General features: G+C 44.7%; 1 protein-coding gene across 4 annotated transcripts in view; it reads right to left on the reverse strand.

Annotated features, from left to right (window-relative positions):
- Positions 1-23,618, reverse strand: part of MORC2 (MORC family CW-type zinc finger 2) — a 248,790-nt gene that overhangs the window by 118,822 nt on the left and 106,350 nt on the right. For all 4 annotated transcript variants that reach the window (XM_033954118.1, XM_033954117.1, XM_033954120.1 and 1 more), the window contains exons 13-15: positions 12,147-12,287; positions 9,027-9,181; positions 4,367-4,495 (exon numbers count right to left, since the gene is read on the reverse strand). In XM_033954118.1, the coding sequence (XP_033810009.1) occupies positions 4,367-4,495; positions 9,027-9,181; positions 12,147-12,287 (425 nt within the window). The remainder of the gene's footprint in view (positions 1-4,366; positions 4,496-9,026; positions 9,182-12,146; positions 12,288-23,618) is intronic.

The following is a 23,618-nucleotide window of genomic DNA, read 5'->3' on the forward strand; positions in this document are numbered from 1 at the left end:
AGTGGAAAATATGAAAAAGGATCTGTAAAAGTTAGAGGAATGGTCTAATGCCTAGCAACTAAAATTCAATGCAAAGAAATGCAGAGTAATGCATTTGGGGATTAATAATCGGAAGGAACCGGATATGCTGGGAGGAGAGAAGCTGATATGCATGGACGGGGAGAGGGACCTTGGGGTGATAGTGTCCGAAGATCTAAAGGCGAAAAAACAGTGTGACAAGGCAGTGGCTGCTGCCAGAAGGATGCTGGGCTGTATAAAGAGAGGCGTAGTCAGTAGAAGGAAGAAGGTGTTGATGCCACTGTACAGGTCATTGGTAAGGCCCCACTTGGAGTATTGTGTTCAGTTTTGGAGACCTTATCTGGCGAAGGACGTAAGAAGACTTGAGGCGGTCCAGAGGAGGGCAACGAAAATGATAGGAGGCTTGCACCAGAAAACGTATGAGGAGAGATTGGAAGCCCTGAATATATATACCCTAGAGCAGTGTTTTTCAACCTTTTTACACCCGTGGACCGGCAGAAATAAAAGAATTATTTTGTGGACCGGCAAACTACTAGGACTAAAATTTAAAAACCCCGTTTCCGCCCCATCTCCGCGAGCTCGTTCACCTCAGTAACTATAGAAAAATAGACAAATATAGTGCAAAATATAGACAGCAGATATAAATTCTCAAAACTGACATGCTTTGATCACTAAATTGAAAATAAAATCATTTTTCCTACCTTTGCTGTTTGATGATTTCATGAGTCTCTGGTTGCGTTTCCTTCTGTCTGTGCATCCTTTCTTTCATTTCTTGCTTTCTGCACTAAACCCAAGAATTGTCCCTTTCTATTCCCTCCCTCTTTCCTTCCTATGTCCTTAGTGCCCCCGGTGCCTCCTTCCCATATCCTTAGTGCCCCTTTCTGTCTTTAGTGCCCCCAGTGCCTCCTTCCCATGTCCTTAATGCCCCTTCCTGTCTTTAGTGTCCCCAGTGCCTCCTTCTCATGTCCTTAGTGACCATTCCTGTCTTTAGTGCCCCCAGTGCCTCCTTCTCATGTCCTTAGTGCCTCTTCCTGTCTTTAGTGCCCCCAGAGCCTCCTTCCTATGTCCCTCTCACTGCCTTCCACACTTTGTCCCACCCCCACCCCCGAAGCCAGCCTGCCTACCTCTCTCCCTCCCTGGCCAAAATCAGCCTGCTTGCCTGCCTCCTTCCCTCCCCCGTAAAAAAAAAAAAAAAAAAAAAGTCTCCCTCCTTCCTTTCCCCTGCTCTTACCGCCCTGCTGCTGCTGCTAAAGCCGACAGGAAGTCTTCTTTCCGACGTCAATTCTGACGTCGGAGAGGACATTCTGGGCCATCCAGGCAGCGATTCGCTGGCCCAGAACGTCCTTTCCGACGTCAGAAAGAAGACTTCCTGTTGGCTTTAGCAGCAGCGGCAGGGCGGTAAAAGAAGGGGACCTGGGGAAAGGAAGGAGGGAGGGACAGGAAATGATTGCCTGTCCCGTTGTCCCGAAGCTGTGTGTGGGGACAACGGGACAGGAGGTCTGAAAACGGACCTATGGTCACTTTAATCTTGCTGGCCCTGCACGGACCGGCAGAAATTTCCTGTGGACCGGCACCAGTCCACGGACCGGCGGTTGAAGAACAGTGCCCCAGAGGAAAGGAGAGACAGGGGAGATATGATTCAGACATTCAAATACTTGAAGGGTATTAACGTAGAACAAAATCTTTTCCAGAGAAAGGAAAATGGTAAAACCAGAGGACATAATTTGAGGTTGAGGGGTGGTAGATTCAAAGGCAATGTTAGGAAATTCTATTTTATGGAGAGGGTGGTGGATGCCTGGAATGCGCTCCTGAGAGAGGTGGTGGAGAGGAAAACTGTGATTGAGTTCAAAAAAGCGTGGGATGAACACAGAGGATCTAGAATCATAAAATAATATTAAAAATTGAACTAAGGCCAGTACTGGGCAGACTTGCACTGTCTGTGGCTGTATATGGCCGTTTGGTGGAGGATGGGCTGGGGAAGACTTCAATGGCTGGGAGGGTGTAGATGGGCTGTAGTAGGTTTTAACGGAGATTTCAGCAGTTGGAACCCAAGCACAGTACCGGGTAAAGCTTTGAATTCTTGCCCAGAAATAGCTAAGAAGAAAAAAATTAAAAAATTTGAATTGAATCAGGTTGGGCAGACTGGATGGACCATTCAGGTCTTTATCTGCCGTCATCTTATTATACTTAAAGGAGGCCCTGAGTCAGCCAGGGCTGAACCAATGCTTCTACTTCTAAATTTCCTGGCTCTGTTCTGTGACTGAAGAAGCACCTGACTTTCGAGTTTGTGGCTGAAGCCATCAGGTCTATGTTGGTGTGCTTCAATGTTGCACAAAGAGACAAAATGCTCTCTGTGATAGTCCACTCTCCCAGGTCCAGGACCTGGCGACCAAGAAAGTCAGCTTGCACATATTCCACACCGGCCATGTGCATCGAAACATCCAAGTTTCCCAGCAAGTGAGCACTCGTGGTACCTCCTTGTCGATTCCAGGTCCTCAAATCACAGAAAACTGCTCCTCAGATACAAAATCCTTGTCGTAAGCCACCCATGGCCGCTTGGACGAGGGCAGAGGAGGCAGGGACGCAACTGGAGCTGAGGGGGACCAAACCAGAGTGGACATGGAGGGAAAAACACCCCATCCCCCGAGACGGAAGCAGGACCCCTGGCCACCTGAAAATAAGCCTTGCACAAGGCAAAAAGAAAAATCGGAGGGAAAACCTCCTGGCTTCCTGCCAAAAACGGAGTGTATCCCACTAAAAATGACACCTCCGCGGCCTGTAGTGTCTGGGAAGCCTGAACCATCCCAGCCACTAAAGCAGGCAAGCTGGTAGCAGCGGTAAGGGAATCCCCAGCAACATTGGCAGTAAGGGAATCCTTTTTACCCTGACCATCAGTGGCTGGTGAAATACCTGCATGGGCGGCAGGTGAAGCCCAGAATTCCCTGCTGTCAGCTGCCAGTGAGTAAAGAACTCATAAAGGGGAAGCCTGGACGCCGGCACCCGATGCCGAGGACGTTTCCCCTTTCTGACAGTGAATGTGCTCATTGCGCAATATGCGACCTAGCTAGAATACAAAGCTCCGGTTAGTGGGGGGGAAAAAAAAAAAAGCAATAATAGACAAGGGAAGGCTCCCTTTAGACCGGCACTGCCTCAGGGTTTTGTTGGGTTTTTTTATTTTTTTTTTCAGAACAGACTCCACTGGCTCTCAAAGCTATATGCCTTGCCTGTATCGGTGGAAAGGCTTACAGCTGAGGCACCTCTACAAAATTTTAGGGAGGTGGAGGAAGGGGGGAGGGGGGGACCTCAACACGAGACCCGTTGAGTGTGACACCCCCCTGAGATCGGACAGACCCTCAAACAGGGCCCCTCCAAGCTCAGTCCAGCACCAGAACAGGGACAAGAAGCCCTAAACAAATTCCAACAGCTCTAACAAGGGGAGATTGGCATAGCTCACCTACCACCTGCTTGGAGACAGAGAGAAGACTGTTAGATAGAGGGAGGTACAGCTATTAAGTACTATAACCAAAAGTTTGGTTTGGTCTTAGTCTCCACCTGCTGGTAATGGTGAGCTATTAGCCATCAGTGAAAACTGTACCGGTCTGGAGAGGTTGACAAAGAAACAAGAGATCACATAATATAATTCATCTAAGGCAAAGAAAGAAAAAAAAGTATCCACAGACTCATGAAAACCAGAGCTCTTTTAATATACAGTACAGTAAAAACAGAAGTCATCACAGAAAAAAAGTCTACCGAGACCCCTTTCCCTGTGGAGAGGAAAAACAATCGGCCTCTGGGACTAAAATTAAACTTTTAAATACTAATTTTGCTTATATTGACAGGGGTTGCCATTCAACATATTATTGGAAATTGGAAAGATTATATTAAACTTAATTATACCTTTTGGTGGAATTCAGTGTGTCATATTTATAGAATGGAGAGAATGCTTGCTATACAGCAAGGTAATTACAATAGTTTTAAAAAGATTTGGGGGCCATTGATTGCATATTCTAATGATTAGACACCTTGGACACCTTTTTATTACATAGGAATATTTTTAGTGTGGGATTGGGGAGGTATGTCTTGTATTTTAATGGGTTTATTCCTGATGAATGGGCTGGGTGTGGGTGGGGTCTCTTTTATATGCTTTTAATAATAATTGTTAAGAATGTCAAGTGATTTTGTACGAATTAATTGATTGAATATTGTACACTTGTTGCAAGATTTGAAAATGAATAAAGAATTTAAAAATAAATAAATAAAAGAACAAGGGGAAAACAAAAGAATATAGTTTTAAAAAGACAGATTACATAGTGACATGGAAGTACAGAACAGGGGCAAAGTGGCTTACCACATTGAATTGTTGTAGGGATTTCCATAGCTCTTCTGCGTTTGTAACGCAATTCATTGGATGGAGGCTGGTTCCAGTTTGCTGATAAATATCCAAATTCATCCCAAAACTTGATTATACCTTTCTGGGCTGTAACAATACAGAAAAACAAGGGAACACCTTAGACATGTGATGTATTATTGATAATAGCCAGCCTGCTCTCATGCTACTATTAATGCCAATGCTTTGTTCTACCTTTCCTGTCACCACCAACACAGGGCCCCAGGTTACCAAAATTCTCACAATAGCCTTTTTCTAGCTACAGATTTTCTCATATGGTTACTATCAGCACTACAGACATTAAATAGTAATCTGTCTAGGTCTTATATTTACATATTTTATTTTCCTGTAGTTTCTCATCTGTCTTGATTTCATGCCTCAGTTCCAAAAGCTTCTTTTCACATATCTATACCCATATCTTCCCTACCAAGGAGAAATTAGATCTTACCTGCTAATTTTCTTTCTTTTAGTCCCTTCAGACTGGTACAGATAGGTTTACGCTCCTCTGCCAGCAGGTGGAGACTGAGAACAAATTGAACTGTAGCAGAAGTATAAGTAGGCTGTGCAGTCCCCTCGAGATCAATCTATGAATAGCCAAGCAGGAACTACCAAACTAAGAACTAGAGACTTTTTTAAACTGTCAACTGTTGGAGGGAAAATAGAACAGGTAACCAACACTGAAAACCACAGTTCACCAGCTAAATCAGCCAAACCAGATACTGCTGCTCTTCTTGGAAAGTAATACTCCCCCAGTAAACCGAAATATACAAAAACAGACTCAGTGTCAGAAGAAGTGAAACCACTGCAGGTGTATGGACGCATGATTTGTGAGCTCCATCAATAACACTGTTATTTTTGCATTTAAAACCCATTCTCCCTGCTCCTTTTTGCTCCTCTTGAACTATTTTGACTTCTTGACAGAAAGTCGTTGGGTGTCTCAAGAAATTCAAATTTGTTGCTGAAATATTGAGTGACAAGCAGATGTTGGGAGAGAAGTCGAGCAGCCTACCTGACAAAATGGTGTTGGGACAACCCAACTCTGAAGAGGATGACGATTTGGCCCACAAGTTATGAGGTCACTAGAAAGGATTTTACCCGCTAGTTCCATGCCCTAAAATCTGAAATGAAAGGGGGTGCATGGATGTCTAGGCAGCTTTGAGAGATTTGCAGAAGAGATGAGCAAGTCTGGCTACTCTTTCTCAACATCAAAAGGACTACACTCTGATAATGAACGCTACTGAGGATCTTAAAAATAGATCCCGCCAAAATAATTTGTGGTTTAAGGGAATCCCTGAGTCTGACAAGTCTGGACTTTGTTCAAGTAATTACCAAGATTAGCCAGTTCTTATTGTCCTTGGGTAAATCCCCTGCGGCTGGTGATCCTTTGACAGGAATTAAGTTGGCTAGAGTACATTGGAGTTTGGGCCCTCATGCAGCCTCAAGCCCCAGAGACAACATAGCCTGCTTTCATGACTTTCACGTTAAAGAAGCTGTTCTAAAGAAAGCCTGTGCGCAATCTGAGCTGGTGTGGGAGAACTGTAAGATTTTTATTTTTCAGGATTTGGCAAAATCTACTTTGCAAAAGAGAAAAGATGGCTTGTGTGACTCGCTATTTGCAAGTACCAAATTATCAGTATCGGTGGCTATTTCCCTTTGGATTATTAATAACTATTTCTGGATGCTCAGAGTGAGTGCATTCTAATACTGAGGCTTGGAGGGCTCCACGATCACCTGAGGCATCGGCAAATGTCCCTTCCAAATGGTGCAAAGTGATCAACACCAGGTCGAGGATTTCCCATCGGTCTGTCACACCAGTACCTCGAGACTTTGTGACTGGGGGAGGGGGGTTCTCAGTTATATTGCCTAATGGGTTGTTTCTTCTCTCTCTTTTACTGAGAAGGAAGATCTAGAGGAGAGCAAGGCTATGAGAAAGGGATCCTTATGTTATTGTTTTTTTGTTTTTTTGAGTGTATGGAATAGTGTGAATAGGGGAGTCTGATGGTTTGCTTGTCCAATGTGGTTTGTTTGAAAGTAGGGCATGGGGGGGAGGGATTTTAGAGTGAATGTCAAGTCTCTTGTCGGTGATGCTCTTCCTCCAGTTCCTACCCAAAGAAAAAGGAACCCTTAAAAGGAAATCTACTGAGCTTAGACTTCGAAGCAGAGTCCAATGACCAACCACGGAGTCACAAAGTTAATCTAGTAGCCACCCTTAAGGCCACAGACTTAGCCAAAGCTCGTAACAAATCATACAGAACTACAGGAGGAGCAGTGCTGACGGTGCTCGGCACCAACTGCCAGTTTCACTAGTGGCCAGATCGGGAGCCCGTTCCAGCAGGGCACCCGACACTATCTTCACTCCTCCCCCATTCCGAAGAATCTACCTCTGAGGATCTCGCATCATGTGCGGCAGCGGTGGAGATTACCTTGCCAGAGATGTCGCCTGTTCTTGGAGGAAACTCGGGACCCAGATGATAGCCATCGGAACTGGGGTTGACGGCAGTTAAATAATAGAATGGGAATGGTGGTTGAAGTGAATTAGGGTGGAGATGGAGGTGGGTATGGAGAGGGATAGGGATATGATGTATTCCGGAAAGGCATTTAAGATCTGGTGTTAAATGATCATAATAATTACAAGATCTTGATGCTTTTTTGGAGTTTCTGTTTCTCTCTATGCTTATTTTTATCTCTATTTTGTTTACTTTAATTATTATTTTAATTCTGTCTTTAAATTATTTATTCATTACTTGTTGGAATATTTCATTTCTATCTGTATCTCTACCTCTGTCTTTTTATTTTTCATACTGTTTCTTCAGGTACTTTAGTTAGATTGTGAGCCTTTGGGACAGTTAGGGTATTTCCAAGTACCTATCTTATTTATTTAGTTTTTATTTATTGTATCTTTAATGCATCATTTTTGTAAACCACTTAGAAACCTCACGGTTATTAGCGGTATATAAGAATTAAATTAAATTAAAAAATTAAATACGTGGCGTCCGACAGATAAGAAGATCCTAACTAAATCTTTGCTAGCTCCTAATCCACTCCCTATCCAACACAGGTTCAGCCCAGCGGAAGCAGACAATGGCCACCAAACCAACACATATGGCTGCTTAAACCTCCAGGACTGCCACATCAAAACTTTGCTTAAGAAAAGATTTAATCCGCTGGTCCTGGGAGTCCCTGAAGGCTGAACCCCCTTCCACCGACACCATATGCCATTTAGAAGTAGCTGAAACTACCACATCTACCACCAGTGGACGCAAGGGGTCCATATCAGCATCAAGAATAGGGTACAAATGGGTCATAGAATGAGTCAGTCGAAAATGCACCCCTGGGACCTTCCATTGTGCATACATAATAGCACGCATATCCTGATGCATGGGAAAAGAGTGCGAGGCCACCCAGATCCCCCTGAGAAGGGGGTCAATCACCCGAGGGGCTTCCTTAACAGGGGAAACTTGAGTTCCTGCAGCTCTTCTCGGTAAAAAATATGCACTACTGAAGCATCTTCACCAGTGGGCAGATCCGACCCCCTAGCCACCTGTGTCATCTGGATCGCATCCCCTCCCCCAAGTCTTCATTAAAGGAAATATCGTCTGCCAAAAAGATTTTGTCCTCCCAATAGAAACATGGTCACTTACATAACGGGGAAGGGGAAATGAAACCACAGGTCCTGAGGGAACAGTTACCCCTGAGGAACCTGAGACCACCGGAAACAGCACAGAGATGCCAGCCATGTGTGTGCAATAAGCCTTGTATGTTGCAAGCACAAAAACATGGGAGAACCCCACAGCTGGAATAGAGTCACGCTCCACCACCAAGAAAGAGGCCTGCACGACCTGTTCCTGTCTCTTCAAACTAAGCAGGAGCTCAGCAGAAGGCTCAGCCAAGATGGTGGAGTTTCCCGCCAAAGAAAAAAGAACCAAAAAAGTTCCCTGAGATTTTAAATAAAGAGGCGGCCTGAGAACACAAAGTCATGGTTAAGGGAATCCCCAGAAAGCCCCGATGCGATGGCAGGGTAATCCCCAGTGCTCACGGCGGAACGGGAACCCTGGTTCTCCTCCTCACTGCCAGCCGACACGTCTGACAGGGAATCCAGTACACATGGCGGCAAGGGAATCCCAGGCATCCCCACCACCGGCCAACTCTCTCTCCCTTTGTGGCTGCCGGGGAACCCCAGCCGGCCAGCGAGGCTAAACAAAAATGAAGGGGGCGGAGAGAATGGGGGAGGGGACTTGGCCACCTGAGTGTAGCACCCCCAATGTAAAAAAGGGATCCCCGCAGGCCCCTACCTCTGTCTGTGCACGAAAGGGCCATTAAAGGCCACTGCCTATCCCCTCAAGTAAAGGTTTCTCCTAACTAAAGGCCTGAACAGGACTACACAGGCTTACCACCTCCACCTGCTGGAAACTGATAACTGACTGATCTTGACAGGACTTCACAGCCTACTTCTCCTACTACCTCCTGGTAGAGGAGCATAAGCCCATCCATCTGAGCCGGTCTGGAGGGACGCTAAAGAAACAAGGTTTACAAAACCTCCATTAAGTCCACTGTCCTCAGTATGCCAGCCCCAATGTGTTAGCCCTCTTTTTCAGATACCCAGGACTCAAAAGGTCTTTACCAATGCCCACATCCTTCCAATACTGTGCCAAGTGTTCACCCATTGCCTTCAACAAGTGGCGATATTCCTTGGCATCCGCAAAGTCCTGCTTATTGTGTGTGGGTTCTAGAACCAGATAGGGAACATCGACCACACCAACCACTCCACCACATGCCCTGAGAGAAGAAATACATGTCAGTATTTATACAGGTTTTACTTAGCCTTCAGAAACTATTAACATTTATTTGTGGATACCTCCATTTTGAGTAAAGTACTTTGCAGTGTGATTTTCCTAATTCCAATATCAGAAAATTTAAACAGAAAAACCTTTTGGTCCTTTAATTTGATTCCTATTATACTAAACAGGTTGCAGTCAGAAGTTTAATATTGTTTTATGCAATAGGATGGAAAAGCATTCATTCAAGGTACTACAAAGAGTATGGGCTCCCCAATAGTCATTTTCAGTCGTTACAATTGATTTGCAATCCCTCATGAAAGAGTGGAAGTTAAAGGGACCTGCCTTAAGGTTTCAGAATTACCTGGAAAATGTCATATTAACAAGTTGTTGAAGCAGACAAAAGACAATGCATACAAGCATGATGCAGTTCTAGGAGGGAGAGTTCGAAGGTAAATTATGGGCTAAGTGATGGAAAGATTTTAGGGGGGGGGGGTTAAACCTTATTTTCCACTTGGCTGACTGTGACTCTTTAGGTATACCAGAATATAAAATCAGTAGACAATTTATAAGATTGTATCAGGAGAATGTTTTAGATAAGTTGTGTAGAGTACTGCCGATACTTTTGAGGCTATTTGCCATCACTGTTAGTTCGAGAACTGCTATTCAAACATTCCTTCTGGTCATCTGTCCTGATGCAGTCTCATAAAAGGTGAAAGGTAGCCACAACGGGCACCGGTTATCCATATTTGTTTAATAAATTGCCTACTATTTATGTGGTCTGCTCTCTCTACACTCCTTGAAGATGTTGGAAATAACATATAGAGAATGGCATGCCAGCACTTAAGTTGTATGAATTCTGTTACATACAATCCTTTCGACACAGAATGTGTTATTTTACTAATTGAAGAGCCAATATCATAAAATGAGGAGAGAGTTGGCTATTCAATCAGATCCAACCAAGACTAAAATCCCTTTTGGTTAACATCTTGGGTAGTCGACAGTAAAAAAAAAAAATTCAAATAAAAGAACAGCATGTTGCTCTTAGCTTCCTCCTCAAAGCACAAAAACCAAAGAAACCTGAAGAATAAGCTCCTGCAGCTCTTCCTGGTGAAAAATGCACATAACTGAAGCATCCTCGCCCACCAATGTCTCAGAAAAACAATCGTCCGAATCATCCGCCCCATCCCCCCAGGGATGATCTTGTGGATCAATCAAAAGGTCCAAGTGCTCATCAAGTGAAACTGTGCCCGCAAATAAAAAAATCCTCATCCCAAGAAACCCGCAGCCGCTTGGATGCAGCCGGGGGAGACAGGACAGGAGCAGATGCCCAGGAGGGCTGAACAGAAGCAGAAGTCGAAGGCAAAGCCCCTCACCCCCCCAAAAAAAAAAACAGAGACCCCCCAGAGAAGAAGCAGGACCCCCAGACGCCTGCAAGTAAGCCTTGTCAAGGGCAAAATCCCCTGGCAGCAAAAAAGAACTCAATGCATTAGCAGGAGAAACATTTAGGACCTGTTCCTGCCTCTCTAAAACAGGAGAGGTCACCTGAGGCCATAGGCAAAACGGCAGAGCTTCCCGCCAAAACCAAGGAAAAGCCCGCTGAAAAAAATCTCCCCTGAAGCCTGTAGCGGCAAAGAGGCCTGAATAGCCACTAAAGCAGAACTGCAAGCAGCAGCTGCTGTAGTAGTAAGGGAATCCCCAGCACTATCGGTGGTAAGGGAAACCTTATTTCCCCAACTGTCAGTGGCTAGGGAAATCCCTTTGTGGGCAGTAGGGGAAGCCCGGGCTTCCCCACTGCCTACAGCCAACGAGCAGTGCACGCACGAAGGAGAACCCTGCTCGCCGGTACCCGAAGCTGACAAGGAATCCCCCTCACAACAACTGGAGCACTTCGTGCACACGCTAGCTGCATCTACCACATGTTGAGAACAGAATGAGCACTTTTTCTGCTTCTTTAAAGTGCTCATTGTGAACCGCTAAAAGGGAAAGGAAAAATCGACAGTTAACAATTGAAGTCAATTAAAGCTAATTTAAAGCTCTCTCTTTTTTTTTTTTTAATATAATTTTACTTAACAAATCAGCAGACCCCACGGGCTCTCAAAGCTATTAGGCCTTGCATGAACTGTGGCAAGGCTTACAGCTGAGGCACCTCTAAAACAAAATTTGGGGGAGGGACATGATCAGTCGAGTAAGACACCCCTGAGGTTGGACAGACTGCCCCCCAAAAGGATCCCCCAAGCTCTATCCGGCAACCACAAACAGAGACAAGGTAGTCACTAATCAAATCCAGCAGGCCCTAAACTAAACAACAGAAAGACTGCACAGGCTTACCACCTCCACCTGCTGGAGACTGAGAACAGACTGATTGTAGATGGGACTGCACAGCCCACTTGTACTACTGCTAAAAGTTAATGTGTTCTCAGTCTCTACCTGCTGGAAGAGGAGCGCAAACCCATCCATTCTGTGCCAGTCTGGAGGGATGATAAAGAACAGAATGTTTCTAAAATTTAACATGTAAATGGGAAAAAACTGATGCTGAAAAGAAAGGGTGCCTTGATAAATGAACAAATCTGGAACCTCTAGAAAAACTGGTAAACTGCCATGATAGTAGCTGAATGGCAGTAGATCAAATTTTTCATTTAAAAAAAAAAGTCACATGAAACTAAACAGAAGGAAGCTGGAAAGGAATGAGAGACTATATCCACTCAAAGCGGCAGACACCTATAAGTCAAAAAGATTTGCAGAATTCAAAGCATTCATGGGAAATACAGGAAAAACCATAAAAAGATCACAGATCTAAACAAACTTAATGACACAAATAAGGCAGACTGGGTGGACATAATTGACCTTTTCTACCAACATCTCGTATGTTTCTACACTTGATCCAGTTCTCTAAATACATTGCATGAAATACTGATACAATCCTCAATTTTGTTTGTTTTAAAGATATGTAAAATCTAACTCACATGCCACCTTCCAACTGCGGTCCCACCTTCTCATACATCTTAATCAGCCGGCTGCAGTTATACACAAACATACCATCCAGCTCCCGTTGCTCAATATTAACTCCAAAAATGAAGTTAAGTTCCTTTGGCTCCTTCAGTGCCCTGAGAAAGGAGGAATATGAGTACATAAAAGGCAATGCCACCCGTTTGCTGTACAGTACTACAGATTACATTCAGAACATTCACACTCACAGAAGAGACTGTTGTTTGTGTGCATGGGAGGGAAAGTAGGGTTGTCTAGAAAAACTTAAAAGTTGCTAAAACTATGCGAATTGAAGTTTTCCCAATGCAGTTGATTGTGTTTGATCAGAAATTTTTTTTAAATCCATCCTGGCGCCACTCAAATCCACCGATTACAAACAAAGTTTAAGATTATAAGCTCTTCTGAGCAGGGACTGTCTATTGTGTGTTGGAATGTACAGCGCTGTGTACGCCTATCAGCGCTATAGAAATAATAAATAGTAGTAGTTTCTTCTTCATTAACTTCATCCTCTTCATTGTTATTTTGGATTGTGGCATTCCACGTGTCTATTGTATTCCCCCTATTGTTCAACTTATTTCTAAATCTGCTTGCAACCCTGATTCAGGAATATAATCATGGCATTTATTTATGCAGATGATATTCTGCTGATTTTTCCAGGTTTGACTAACACCCTTAAAGCGTTGTTCAACTGTGATATCAGATTATCTTAAAGCTCACGGAATGATTCTTAACCCCTCAAAAATGACTGTTTGTTAGATCAGAGGACTACCGTCTTCCCCGACACATAAAATCTATCTGTTTGAAACAGATTTACTTCTTGTTACTACTTTCCACTATTTGAGAGTTATCTAATTCTATGCTTTGACATTCAGGTCTCACAAGCACGTAAAGTTTCAAGTTTTATTAAAATTTTGATGTATCGCAATATCATTAATTCAAAGCGATTTACAATTAAAACAGGGTCTTAATTATTAACTAAAACCAACACAGACAGACATGACGTACCAATACATAAGGGAAGTAGGGAGAACTACAATAAGTACAGTAAAGGATACATAAAAGGAAAATACAAACGGAGGGTAAGAAATTTTAAAAGTATTGATAAAAACATAATAGAAAATTAAGAATTTTTTTTTTAATTTTTAATTCAATTTCTCAGAGCCTACCTAAGACAGAGGACAAGTGAGTTTAACCACCGAAAGGGTTTTATTGGTTGGGACAAATTACATCAATTAGTTTCATCTTAGACTCTTTCATGCATTGGTCCTTTCTAGAATCGATTACACTGGCCAACACTCATTTTGGTGCCTCGAATGTTAGACCTGTTTCTGAGTATATTTTACCTGCTGATTCCAAAAAGGGCACCAGTTTTCTCCTATCAGCTCTAGTTTTTGAGATACAGAATATGATGGTATTGGGGGAACTATAAAAAATGACTGCCTCTGGAAAATCAGATCTTGACGCCAAATGATTTGTTTAGCTTTTGTGAAGAAAATATTACTAGGGTCAAATTCTTATTCATCTCAAAGGAGGACATTGAGAAATTAAGACCTATTTAGTAACTGAAACTCAGGAAAATCACCAGTTTAAGCCAATTGATGAAAACAAAATTCGTGTCAGCAGAGTATCAGGAGATGAAACATTTTTCATTGCTGATGTCACTAAAGCTAATAATCCTACTTCATTTATTCAACTTGTCAACCTGCAGCCTGGCCATGTATGCATGTTATGACAATTACTGGTGGTTTGAAAATCTCTGACGTCTCCTCAAACACAATAATGCCTTAATTAACTTTTTGCATCCACAAGGCCCTGCTCGATCCTTTCGTTGGCCCATTAAAAAAAGATACTGTGTGGGTTTTAGAAGAACATATTTTTATGGTTCTTGAAACTCCAATGACAACTTCAACAGGAAGGCAATATAGCTAATCACAAACCATATTGTCCAATATTGACACAAAAAATGTAAGGCATTGTACTCAGGCTAGCTACATGAGTAGCATTTGAAGTGATTGTGAAGCATGATTTTTCTTTGAAATTGTTACTTTTTCCTCACCATACTATTCTCTTTGATCACATTAAATTTTTCATCCTAATAAAAATTTATAGTTATTAGAAAGTCAAAATTTCCAGTGCCTATCTACATCTCCAACATATTTTAACATTAAACACAGGTTGAAATCTTGGTATAATTTCAGGTCTATTTTAAGCTATTAGGAATAGTGGGGGTCAAAAATGTGGCTCTGAATTTTGTAGCCAAAAAACTGCTCTTTCAAATGGTGCAAGAAAGAGAGAGATTGGAGGATGTACAGTCATATAACATGACATTAAATATTGCTAAAAATATGCATACTTTTTTTCAACAATCTTAAAATTTATCTCATAAAAGAAAAGCACAGTATGCCTAAATGTTTATGGGGCAGTAACGGGCCCTAATCTCTTCCAGTTCCTAAAATATGAGCTCTATTGTGCTTTCTGTTAAAGAGCTATGTTGTGTCAAATATCTGCCTGTATATTCCACGACAATTTTTATGGTCGGTAGTGGCTGCCGCAAGATTGGATTTCTTCAGCTGCTTAGCAACACTGAGCAAGAACGCACCTTGGCTCTCTTGCTCCAGCACTGAGTGGCTTCTTGACAGGCTCCCGCGAATTCTAGCGAGAATTCTCGAGAGCCAATCAAGAAGCCGCTCAGCGCCGGAGCAGGAGAGCCAAGGCGTGCTCCTGCTCGGTGCTGCTCAGCAGTTGAAGAAACCCAATCGGGGACAGGGACAAATTTTTTCCCCATGTCATTCTCTATTTCCATAAACCATAACCCCATAATTATTCTGTGAGTAAGTGGTCCCTATGGAGAGAACTTCTCCCAAGAACCAAAGCTGGGGACTTGATAGCACAGTTACTTATCGTAACAGGTGTTATCCAGGGACAGCAGGCAGCTATTCTCACGTATGGGTGACATCATCCGACGGAGCCCCGATGCGGACGCCTCACAAGCAGACTTGCTTGAAGAAACTAGAAGTTTTGAGTTGTCTGCACCGCGCATGCGCGAGTGCCTTCCCCCCCAGTGCACAGGGCGCGTCTCCTCAGTTCAGATAGCCAGCAGAGAAACCAACCAGGGGAGGTGGTGGGTTGTGAGACTAGCTGCCTGCTGTCCCTGGATAACACCTGTTACGGTAAGTAACTGTGCTTTATCCCAGGACAAGCAGGCAGGTATTCTCAAGTATGGGTGACCTCCAAGCTAACCAGAATGGGATGGTGGGAGTGTTGGCAACTTAGGAGAATAAATTTTGTAATACTGTTTGGCCAAACTGTCCATCCCGTCTGGAGAAAGTATCCAGACAATAGTGAGAAGTGAAGGTATGAACCGAGGACCAAGTAGCAGCCTTGCAAATTTCCTCAATAGGTGTCGATCTGAGGAAAGCTACAGAAGCTGCCATTGCTCTGACTTTATGGGCTGTGACGTGGTAATCCAGCCTGGGCATAGCAGAAAGAGATACAAGCCGCCATCCAGTTGGAGATGGTGCGTTTAGAAATTGGATGTCCCAACTTATTAGGATCGAAAAGAGACAAAAAGTTGAGGAGCAGTTCTGTGTGTTTTGGTGCGTTCCAAATAGAAGGCCAAAGCACGTTTTATGAAGAGCTGATTCTCCAGGGTGAGAATGAGGCTTTGGGAAAAAAACACTGGAAGTACGATAGATTGGTTAAGATGAAATTCTGAGACCACTTTAGGTAGGAATTTAGGATGAGTACGAAGAACCACCTTGTCATGATGGAAGACAGTGAATGGTGGATCAGTAACTAAAGCTTGTAGTAGAGAATGACACGGGGAAAAAAATCTGTCCCCGTCACTGCCCTGTCCACGGCTCACTGTCCACTTCACTGCTCTGTCACCGCCATTCCCTTCAGCGCCCCATCACTGTCACCGCCATCCCCTTCACCGCCCGTCACCGTCACTGCCATCCCATTCACCGCCCTGTCACTGTCCCCGCAGCATCCATATAAGCCTCAGTACTGCGAAACACCACGAAGACAGAAGAGAGTCCTGCCACTACTACTACTGCACTGAGAATCTGTTTCAGTGCCTCTGCCCTGTAGTAAAAACAGAACATAAAATAAATCAACTGACTTGTCCTCCCTTGCAATGACGTGTCCCCCATGTTCACCTATAGCTTGAATCAGGTCAATTGTGCACACTAAAAATTCCCACCTGAGCATATAATCATGCAGATGCTGCAGTACAATGAGCAACAGGAGGATCTGGAACGTGAGTGCAGGCAGGCAGTGATACAAAAACAGCAGACACCCGACCGATTGCAGCGTTCCGCCACCTCCCTCCCTCCACCTCACCTTAGATGTAGAGTATGCCAGCTTTCATTTTCGCCAAGCCGCACTTGCGGCTGCTCATTTGTTCAATATTCTCCTCTGACCCAACCGGAAACAAGAAGTTGCAGGAGAGGAGAAGATTGATCAACTTGAGTAGCCGCGCGTGCGCGGCTTTTTGAACGAGTGCGGCTGGGTGAAAAAGAAAGCCGTCATACTCTACATCAGTGTTTTTCAACCTTTTTACACCCATGGACCGGCAGAAATAAAATAATTATTTTGTGGACCGGCAAACTACTAGGACTAAAATTTAAAAACCCCGTTTCCGCCCCATCTCCACGAGCTCGGTCACCTCAGTAACTAAAGAAAAATAGACAAATATAGTGCAAAATATAGACAGCAGATATAAATTCTCAAAACTGATACGTTTTGATCACTAAATTGAAAATAAAATCATTTTTCCTACCTTTGCTGTCTGGTGATTGATTTCATGAGTCTCTGGTTTCGTTTCCTTCTGTCTGTGTATCCTTTCTTTCATTTATTTCTTTCTGCACTCGGGCCCAAAAATTGTCCCTTTCTATTCCCTCCCTCTTTCCTTCCTATGTTCTTAGTGCCCCCGGTGCCTCCTTCCCATGTCTTTAGTGCCCCCAGTGCCTCCTTCACATGTCCTTAGATCGAGAAAACTGAAGAGGTGTTATGTTGAGAGGTACCAGGCTGTCAGGTGCAGAGACTGCAGATTGGGATGAAGCAGAGATCCTTGACTCTGTGTAAGCAGAGAAGGAAAAACTGGTAGAAGGTATGACTCCCTGCTGCTGAGTTGAAGTAGAAGGGAGTACCATGGCTGTCTCGGCCACCGAAAAGCAATTAGAATCATGGTGGCAAGATCGTTCTTCAACTTGACTAGAGTCTTGAGAATGAGAGGGAATGGAGGAAATGCGTAGAGGAACAGATTTGTCTATTCCAGAAGAAAAGCATCTGCCTTGAGGCGGTGAGGAGAGTATATCCTGGAACAGAACTGAGGCAGTTTGTAGTTGTGGGAAGCTGCAAAGAGGTCTATCTGAGGTGTTCCCCACTGTGAGAAAATGTGATGAAGAGACGAGGAATGGAGAGTCCATTCGTGAGGTTGCAGGAGATGACTCAAGTTGTCCGCCAAGCAATTCTGAGCCCCTTGAATGTAGACAGCTTTGAGGAAGGTGTTGTGACGAATCGCCCAGTCCCAAACCTCCAGAGCTTCTTGACAAAGGGAGGCAGATCCTTTCCCTCCCTGTTTGTCGACATAATACATGGCGACTTGGTTGTCCGTGCGGACAAGGACTACTGTGTCGTGAAGGAGATGTTTAAAAGCGTGGAGAGCTTTGAGGATCGCTCTGAGTTCCAACTGATTGATATGACACTGACGATCCGTAATGGTCCAGAGGCCTTGAGTACGGAGACCATCGAGATGAGCGCCCCAAGCGTAGGTCAAAGAGTCTGTCGTGAGGACCTTCTGATGAGGGGGCATTTGAAAAAGCAAGCCTCTGGAAAGATTGGAAGAGAGCATCCACCAACAGAGAGACTTCTTCAAAGAAGGAGTGACTGTAATGTGTCGAGAAAGAGGATCGCAAGCCTGCGTCCACTGAGATGCCAGGCTCCATTGAGGAATTCTGAGGTGAAGTCTGGCAAAAGGAGTCACATGTACTGTGGAGGCCATGTGACCTAGAAGCACCATCATGTGTCTCGCTGAGATGGAAGAGCAGGAAGACACAGTGTGACAGAGTTGAAGATGAGTTTCCAGGCGTTATTGTGGAAGGAATGCTCCGAGTTGGACAGTGTCCAGAACAGCCCCAATGAACTGTAGATTCTGAGAGGGCTGAAGTTGAGATTTGGGAAAGTTGATTTAGAATCTCAAACTTTGTAGGAACCAGGTAGTCCGTTGGGTCACTACAATAACCCCTTGAGATGTGGAATCTTTGATGAGCCAGTCGTCGAGGTAGGGAAACACATGAAGACTATGATTTCGTAGAGCTGCTGCTACCACTACCAGGCACTTGGTGAACACTCTGGGAGACGAGGCCTGCCAAAGGGTAGAACTCTGTATTGGTAGTGCAGATTCCCCACCCGAAATCTGAGGTATTGACGGGAGGCCGGATGGATGGGAATATGAGTGTAGGCCTCCTTGAGATCCAGAGAGCATAACCAGTCGTTCTGCTCGAGAAGAGGATAAAGGGATGCCAGAGACAACATTCAAAATTTTTCCTTGACTAGAAATTTGTTGAGAGCCCTGAGATCCAGAATGGGTCGCAGATTGCCCATCTTCTTCGGAACAAGGAAGCAACGGGAGTAAAACCCCCTGTTCTGCTGTTCCAAGGGAACTGGTTCGATGGCATGGAGATGAAGCAAGAGCTTGAACTTCCTGAAGAAGAAGGGCGGTCTGGGATGGATTGGAAGGAAGCTCTTGGAGGAAGCTCCGGTGGAACCTGAGTGAAATGAAGAGAGTATCCTTCTCTATTGATGGTAAGTACCCAGAGGTCCGATGTAATTATGGTCCATCTGTTGTAAAAATGACGGGGACGATCTCCAATAGGGGGAAAGGGAGACGGAGACAGAACGGTGGAGGTTATGCTCTGTTTTAAACAGTCAAAAAGGCTGAGAAGCCTTAGGTGCAGCAGAAGGTTGGGATTTCTGTTGCTTCTGAGGTGGCTGTTTTTTCAGAGGAGGGCGAGTGTAAGGAGCTGGCTTTAGAGCAAAATGCCTTTGATAGATAACAGCTGGACGTACAGGCTTGGCAGGTGTTGGCTTCGGTTTAGGTCTGACAATTGAAGCAAATGACTTTTCATGGTCAGACAATATTTTAGTGGCTGCCTCGATGGACTCGTCAAAGAGGTCGTTGTCTTGACAAGGGATGTTAGCCAGGCAGTCTTGAAGATTAGGGTCCATGTCAATGGTACGAAGCCATGCAAGACGACGCATGGCCACAGAGCAAGCAGCCGCTCGGGCAGATAACTCAAAGGCATTGTAAGATGATTGCAGGAGATGGAGACGCAACTGAGAAAAAGAAGCAATGACTCCTTGAAACTCAAAATGCATGTGGTTATCCATATAAGTCAAAAACTTCGGCAGTAGAGAAAGAAGAAATTCAAAATAAGTAAGAAATAAGTTATAATTGAGGACTTTAGAAGACATCATAGCATTCTGATAGATGCGACGTCCAAATTTGTCCATAGTCTTCCCCTCCCCTTCCAGGGGGGACTGTAGCATAGACCTTGGAAGGATGGAATCTCTTCAAGGAAGATTCAACTAGTAGGGATTGATGAGATAACTGTGAATTGTCAAATCCCTTGTGATGCACCGTTTTATATCTCGAGTCCAATTTTCCAGGAACTGCTGGTATGGAAAATGGAGTCTCCATGCATCGAGTAAAAGTCTGGTCTAACAGCTTGTGAAGTGGAAGCTTGAGGCTCTAAACTAAACTAAACTAAACTAAGCCTTAAGTTTATATACCGCATCATCTCCACGGAAGCGGAGCTCGACACGGTTTACAAAGCTTAAAAATACAGGAAGAGAGGGGAGAGAGAGTTTACAAGAGCATATGAAAAAGAAGGGGAGTAAGCAGGAGATGTTATATATTAGAGAAAAGCCAGGTTTTCAGTTGTTTCCGGAACAGTTGGAGGGAGCCCAGGTTCCGCAGCGGGATAGTGAGATCGTTCCAAAGGCCCGTGATTTTGGAGAGGAGGGATCTTCCCAGTTTGCCTGCGTGGGGGATGCCATGTAGAGAGGGGAAGAATAGTTTATGTCTGTGGGCGGATCTGGTGGTAGCAGGCGTTTGGGCGAGGAAGGATAGAGGGATTAGTGGCGGAAGGATGCCATGAATTATCTTGAAAGCTAGACAGGAGCATTTGAAGTGAATTCTGGAAAGTACAGGGAGCCAGTGAAGATTGGTAAGTAAGGGGGAGACGTGATCAAATTTGCGTTTAGCAAAAATCAATTTGGCCGCAGTATTCTGGATGAGCTGGAGTCTGTGAAGACTTTTTTTTGTTAGGCACAGGTAAATGGCATTACAGTAATCGAGTTTGGATAAAATGATGGATTGTACCAGGACGGTAAAGTGTTTTTGGTGGAAATAGGATCCAACTTTCCTCAGCATGTGGAGGCTGAAAAAAACATGATTTTGCCAAGGAGTTCAGGTGATCGTTTAGGGAGAGGGAGGAATTGATAATGATGCCGAGGACCTTGCTTGAGAACTCAAGGCGAAGAGCAGGACCTGTGGGTAGAGTGAAGAGGGTGGGCAGGTGTACTAACTTTGGGCCGAGCCAGAGAAGTTTTGTCTTTGATTCATTTAATTTCATCTGAACAGAGAGGGACCAGGCATGAAGTCTCATTATGCATGAGGTGATGTTCTCTTGGAGGTTTGTACGGTTCTGGTCTGTTTCGAGGAGGATAAGGATATCGTCTGCATATGTGTAAATTGTTTCAAGGGGGGATAGTTTGAGAAGCTTCAGGGAGGTCATATACATGTTGAAGAGGATAGGGGATAGGGGAGAGCCCTGTGGGACCCTGCAGGATGGTGTCCACGAAGTGGATTTGGAGCCGTTTGCGTTGACAATGTAGGAACGTGCGCGAAGGAAGTTTGAGAACCACTTTAGGACAAAGGAGTCTATTCCTATCTCGGAAAGTTGGTAAATTAGTATGTCGTGGTGCACGATGTCGAAAGCTGCGGAGAGATCGAACTGTAGGAGAACAGCAAATTTGTTTCTGGCGTGTAGTTGTTGCACCTTTGAGATTAGGGAAACTAGGAGGGACTCGGTGCTGAAGTTGGGCCTAAATCCGAATTGGTAGTGTTGGAGGATGGAGAATCTCTCTAGGTAAGAGGAGAACTGGGTAGCGATTATGGTCTCCAGAAGTTTTGTTAAAAGAGGGATGTTGGCTATGGGGCGGTAGTTCGATGGTAAGGAAGGGTCAAGATCGGCTTTTTTCAGAAGAGGGGACAAGGCAATGTGGCCCATTTCTGAGGAGAACAGGCCCGATAGTAAAGCTTTGTTTATAAGGTTTGTAAGGGAAGAGATGGCCTGCGCTGGGATGTTTTCGTAGAGGTAGGATGGGAAAGGATCTAGGATGCACTTGCAGGATTTAAGTTTCAGGCAGAGTTTAGAGATCTGGGGCTCGGATACAGGTTCGAAAGTAGTCCATGATCTGTCAGCAGGGATAGGGTCGGAGTCTTTCAGAGGAAGAGAGTTGTAAGAGATAGCTGGGGGGAACGAACTCTTTATGGTAGTGATCTTCTCGTTGAAAAAATTGGCTAAGTCATTTGGAGATGGGAGGGTGGGGGAGGGGGAGGAGTTGTTTTTAGAAGTTAGGTTTCGCCAGATGTGGAAGAGTGTACTGTTTTGGTTTTTTGATCTGGAGATTTTATCTCCATAGAAGATCTTCCTAGCTTTTTTTAGTATGGAGTTGTAGGATTTGATGTTTTCTCTCCAGGATTGCCTATCTGAAGGGGATTTCGATTTTTTCCATCTTCGCTCTAGGGCTCGGCATTTCTGTTTTAATTCCCTGTGGTATGGGAGATACCAGGGGGCCTTGTGAGAGTAGGAGATGGATTTAGTGGCTAGAGGGGCAAGAGCACGGTACGTGGTTTCTGAAAGAGTCACCCAGTTGTGCCAGAATGCGTCTGGGTCCATGAGAGTGGGAAGAGGGGGGAATTTGTTGAGGAACTGGGACCAGAATAGTTCACTAGTGATTTTTTTGCGGTAGGTGATGGAGTTTGAGGCTCGGGTAGGGGTACCAAGGACTGACATGAAGACAGGGAGGCAAAAATAGCCTAGGAGGTGATCAGACCAGGGAACAGGTTCCCAACGGGTCTCAACAGTGGAGGTTTTGTGCTCAGTCAGGTCAAGAAAGCTGATGATGTCGATGGAGTGCCCCTTTTCGTGGGTAGGGGTGGGCGGTGAAGCCTAAAGAAATGAGGAAGTCTTTGAAATCAGTTGTGTCCTTGTTGGTGTTGTCCTCTAGGTGAAGGTTTATGTCGCCAATGATCAGTAGTCTTTGGAATTTTAGATAGGCCCTTGTTATGGTCTCAAGAACAATTTCAGAGGATTTGTTCCAGGGGGTGGGAGGGCGGTAAAGTAACAGGATGCCTAATGGGTGGGGATGAAGTTCGTCATTTATTGAAGCTAACATGAATTCTAAGGAGGGATGGCTGCCCTTTTCAAGAAGCTCAACATTAAAGAATGATTTGTAGAGAAGGGCAAGACCTCCTCCTTTCCGGTTTATTCTGCTGGAGGCTGAGGAAGATGCATGACTTCAAGATATTCCTTAGAATATTTGGAGCCAGTATCCAATTTAACATCCAAATCTACAGCCATCTGTCGTAGGAAAGATGAAAAAGACAGCTGATCCGGCGATGCCTTGTCTTGAGAAGGACTCGAGGACGTCAAAGCAGCATGTGTCGAAGAAGAAGCTTTGGCATGGAAAAAAGTCTCATAGGAACCTGGTGACTTGGTCGAGGCAATCGAGGCCGGGATATCCTCGAGGTCTGGCATCGGAGACCTCGAACGAGGAGTCGGTGGTCTGGTCGAGGTCAGAGTAGAATGAGGCTTCGAGGAAGATGTAATATCCTGCGAGGAACGATGCCGGGAAGAATGCCTCGATGAAGGTCTCGAACGATGGTGAGAACTGTGTCTAGAGCCAGACCTCGAAGATCGAGGAGATTTTGCCTCGGAGACGGAAGCAGCCGATGCCAATGTATGAATAGTACTAGAGGCTGTAAATTGAAGCTCCAGAGGCTTGGAGGAGGAACCTCGATGCACTCGCAAAGACTCTGCTCCTTGCTGAGAGTGTGAGGAATCCTGTCGATCTACTTCTTGCCTTTCGTGCTTAGGTGGCAGACCAGACACTCGCAGAAACTCTGCTCCCTGTAGAGTGTGGTTCCAACCGGGGCATAGGAGGCGGCTCGACCTCGCAGGAGGTTGCTGGATGCCCAGGCAGGATAATAGGAAGCAGTTTAGGACCCATAATTGTAAGGTACTGAAGAAACTGCTTCTCTAAAATGGTCTGGAAAGAAGCCGGCAAGGTGGGATCCGCGTCTGAAACCGGTCCACCTGCCTTGGCTGGAGGTTCCTTCGAGGCAGTGTGAGTGTGCTTCAACTTAGTAGTCTTAC

The sequence above is a fragment of the Geotrypetes seraphini genome, chromosome 8 (assembly GCF_902459505.1).
Source record: "Geotrypetes seraphini chromosome 8, aGeoSer1.1, whole genome shotgun sequence".
Lineage (NCBI taxonomy): Eukaryota > Metazoa > Chordata > Amphibia > Gymnophiona > Dermophiidae > Geotrypetes > Geotrypetes seraphini.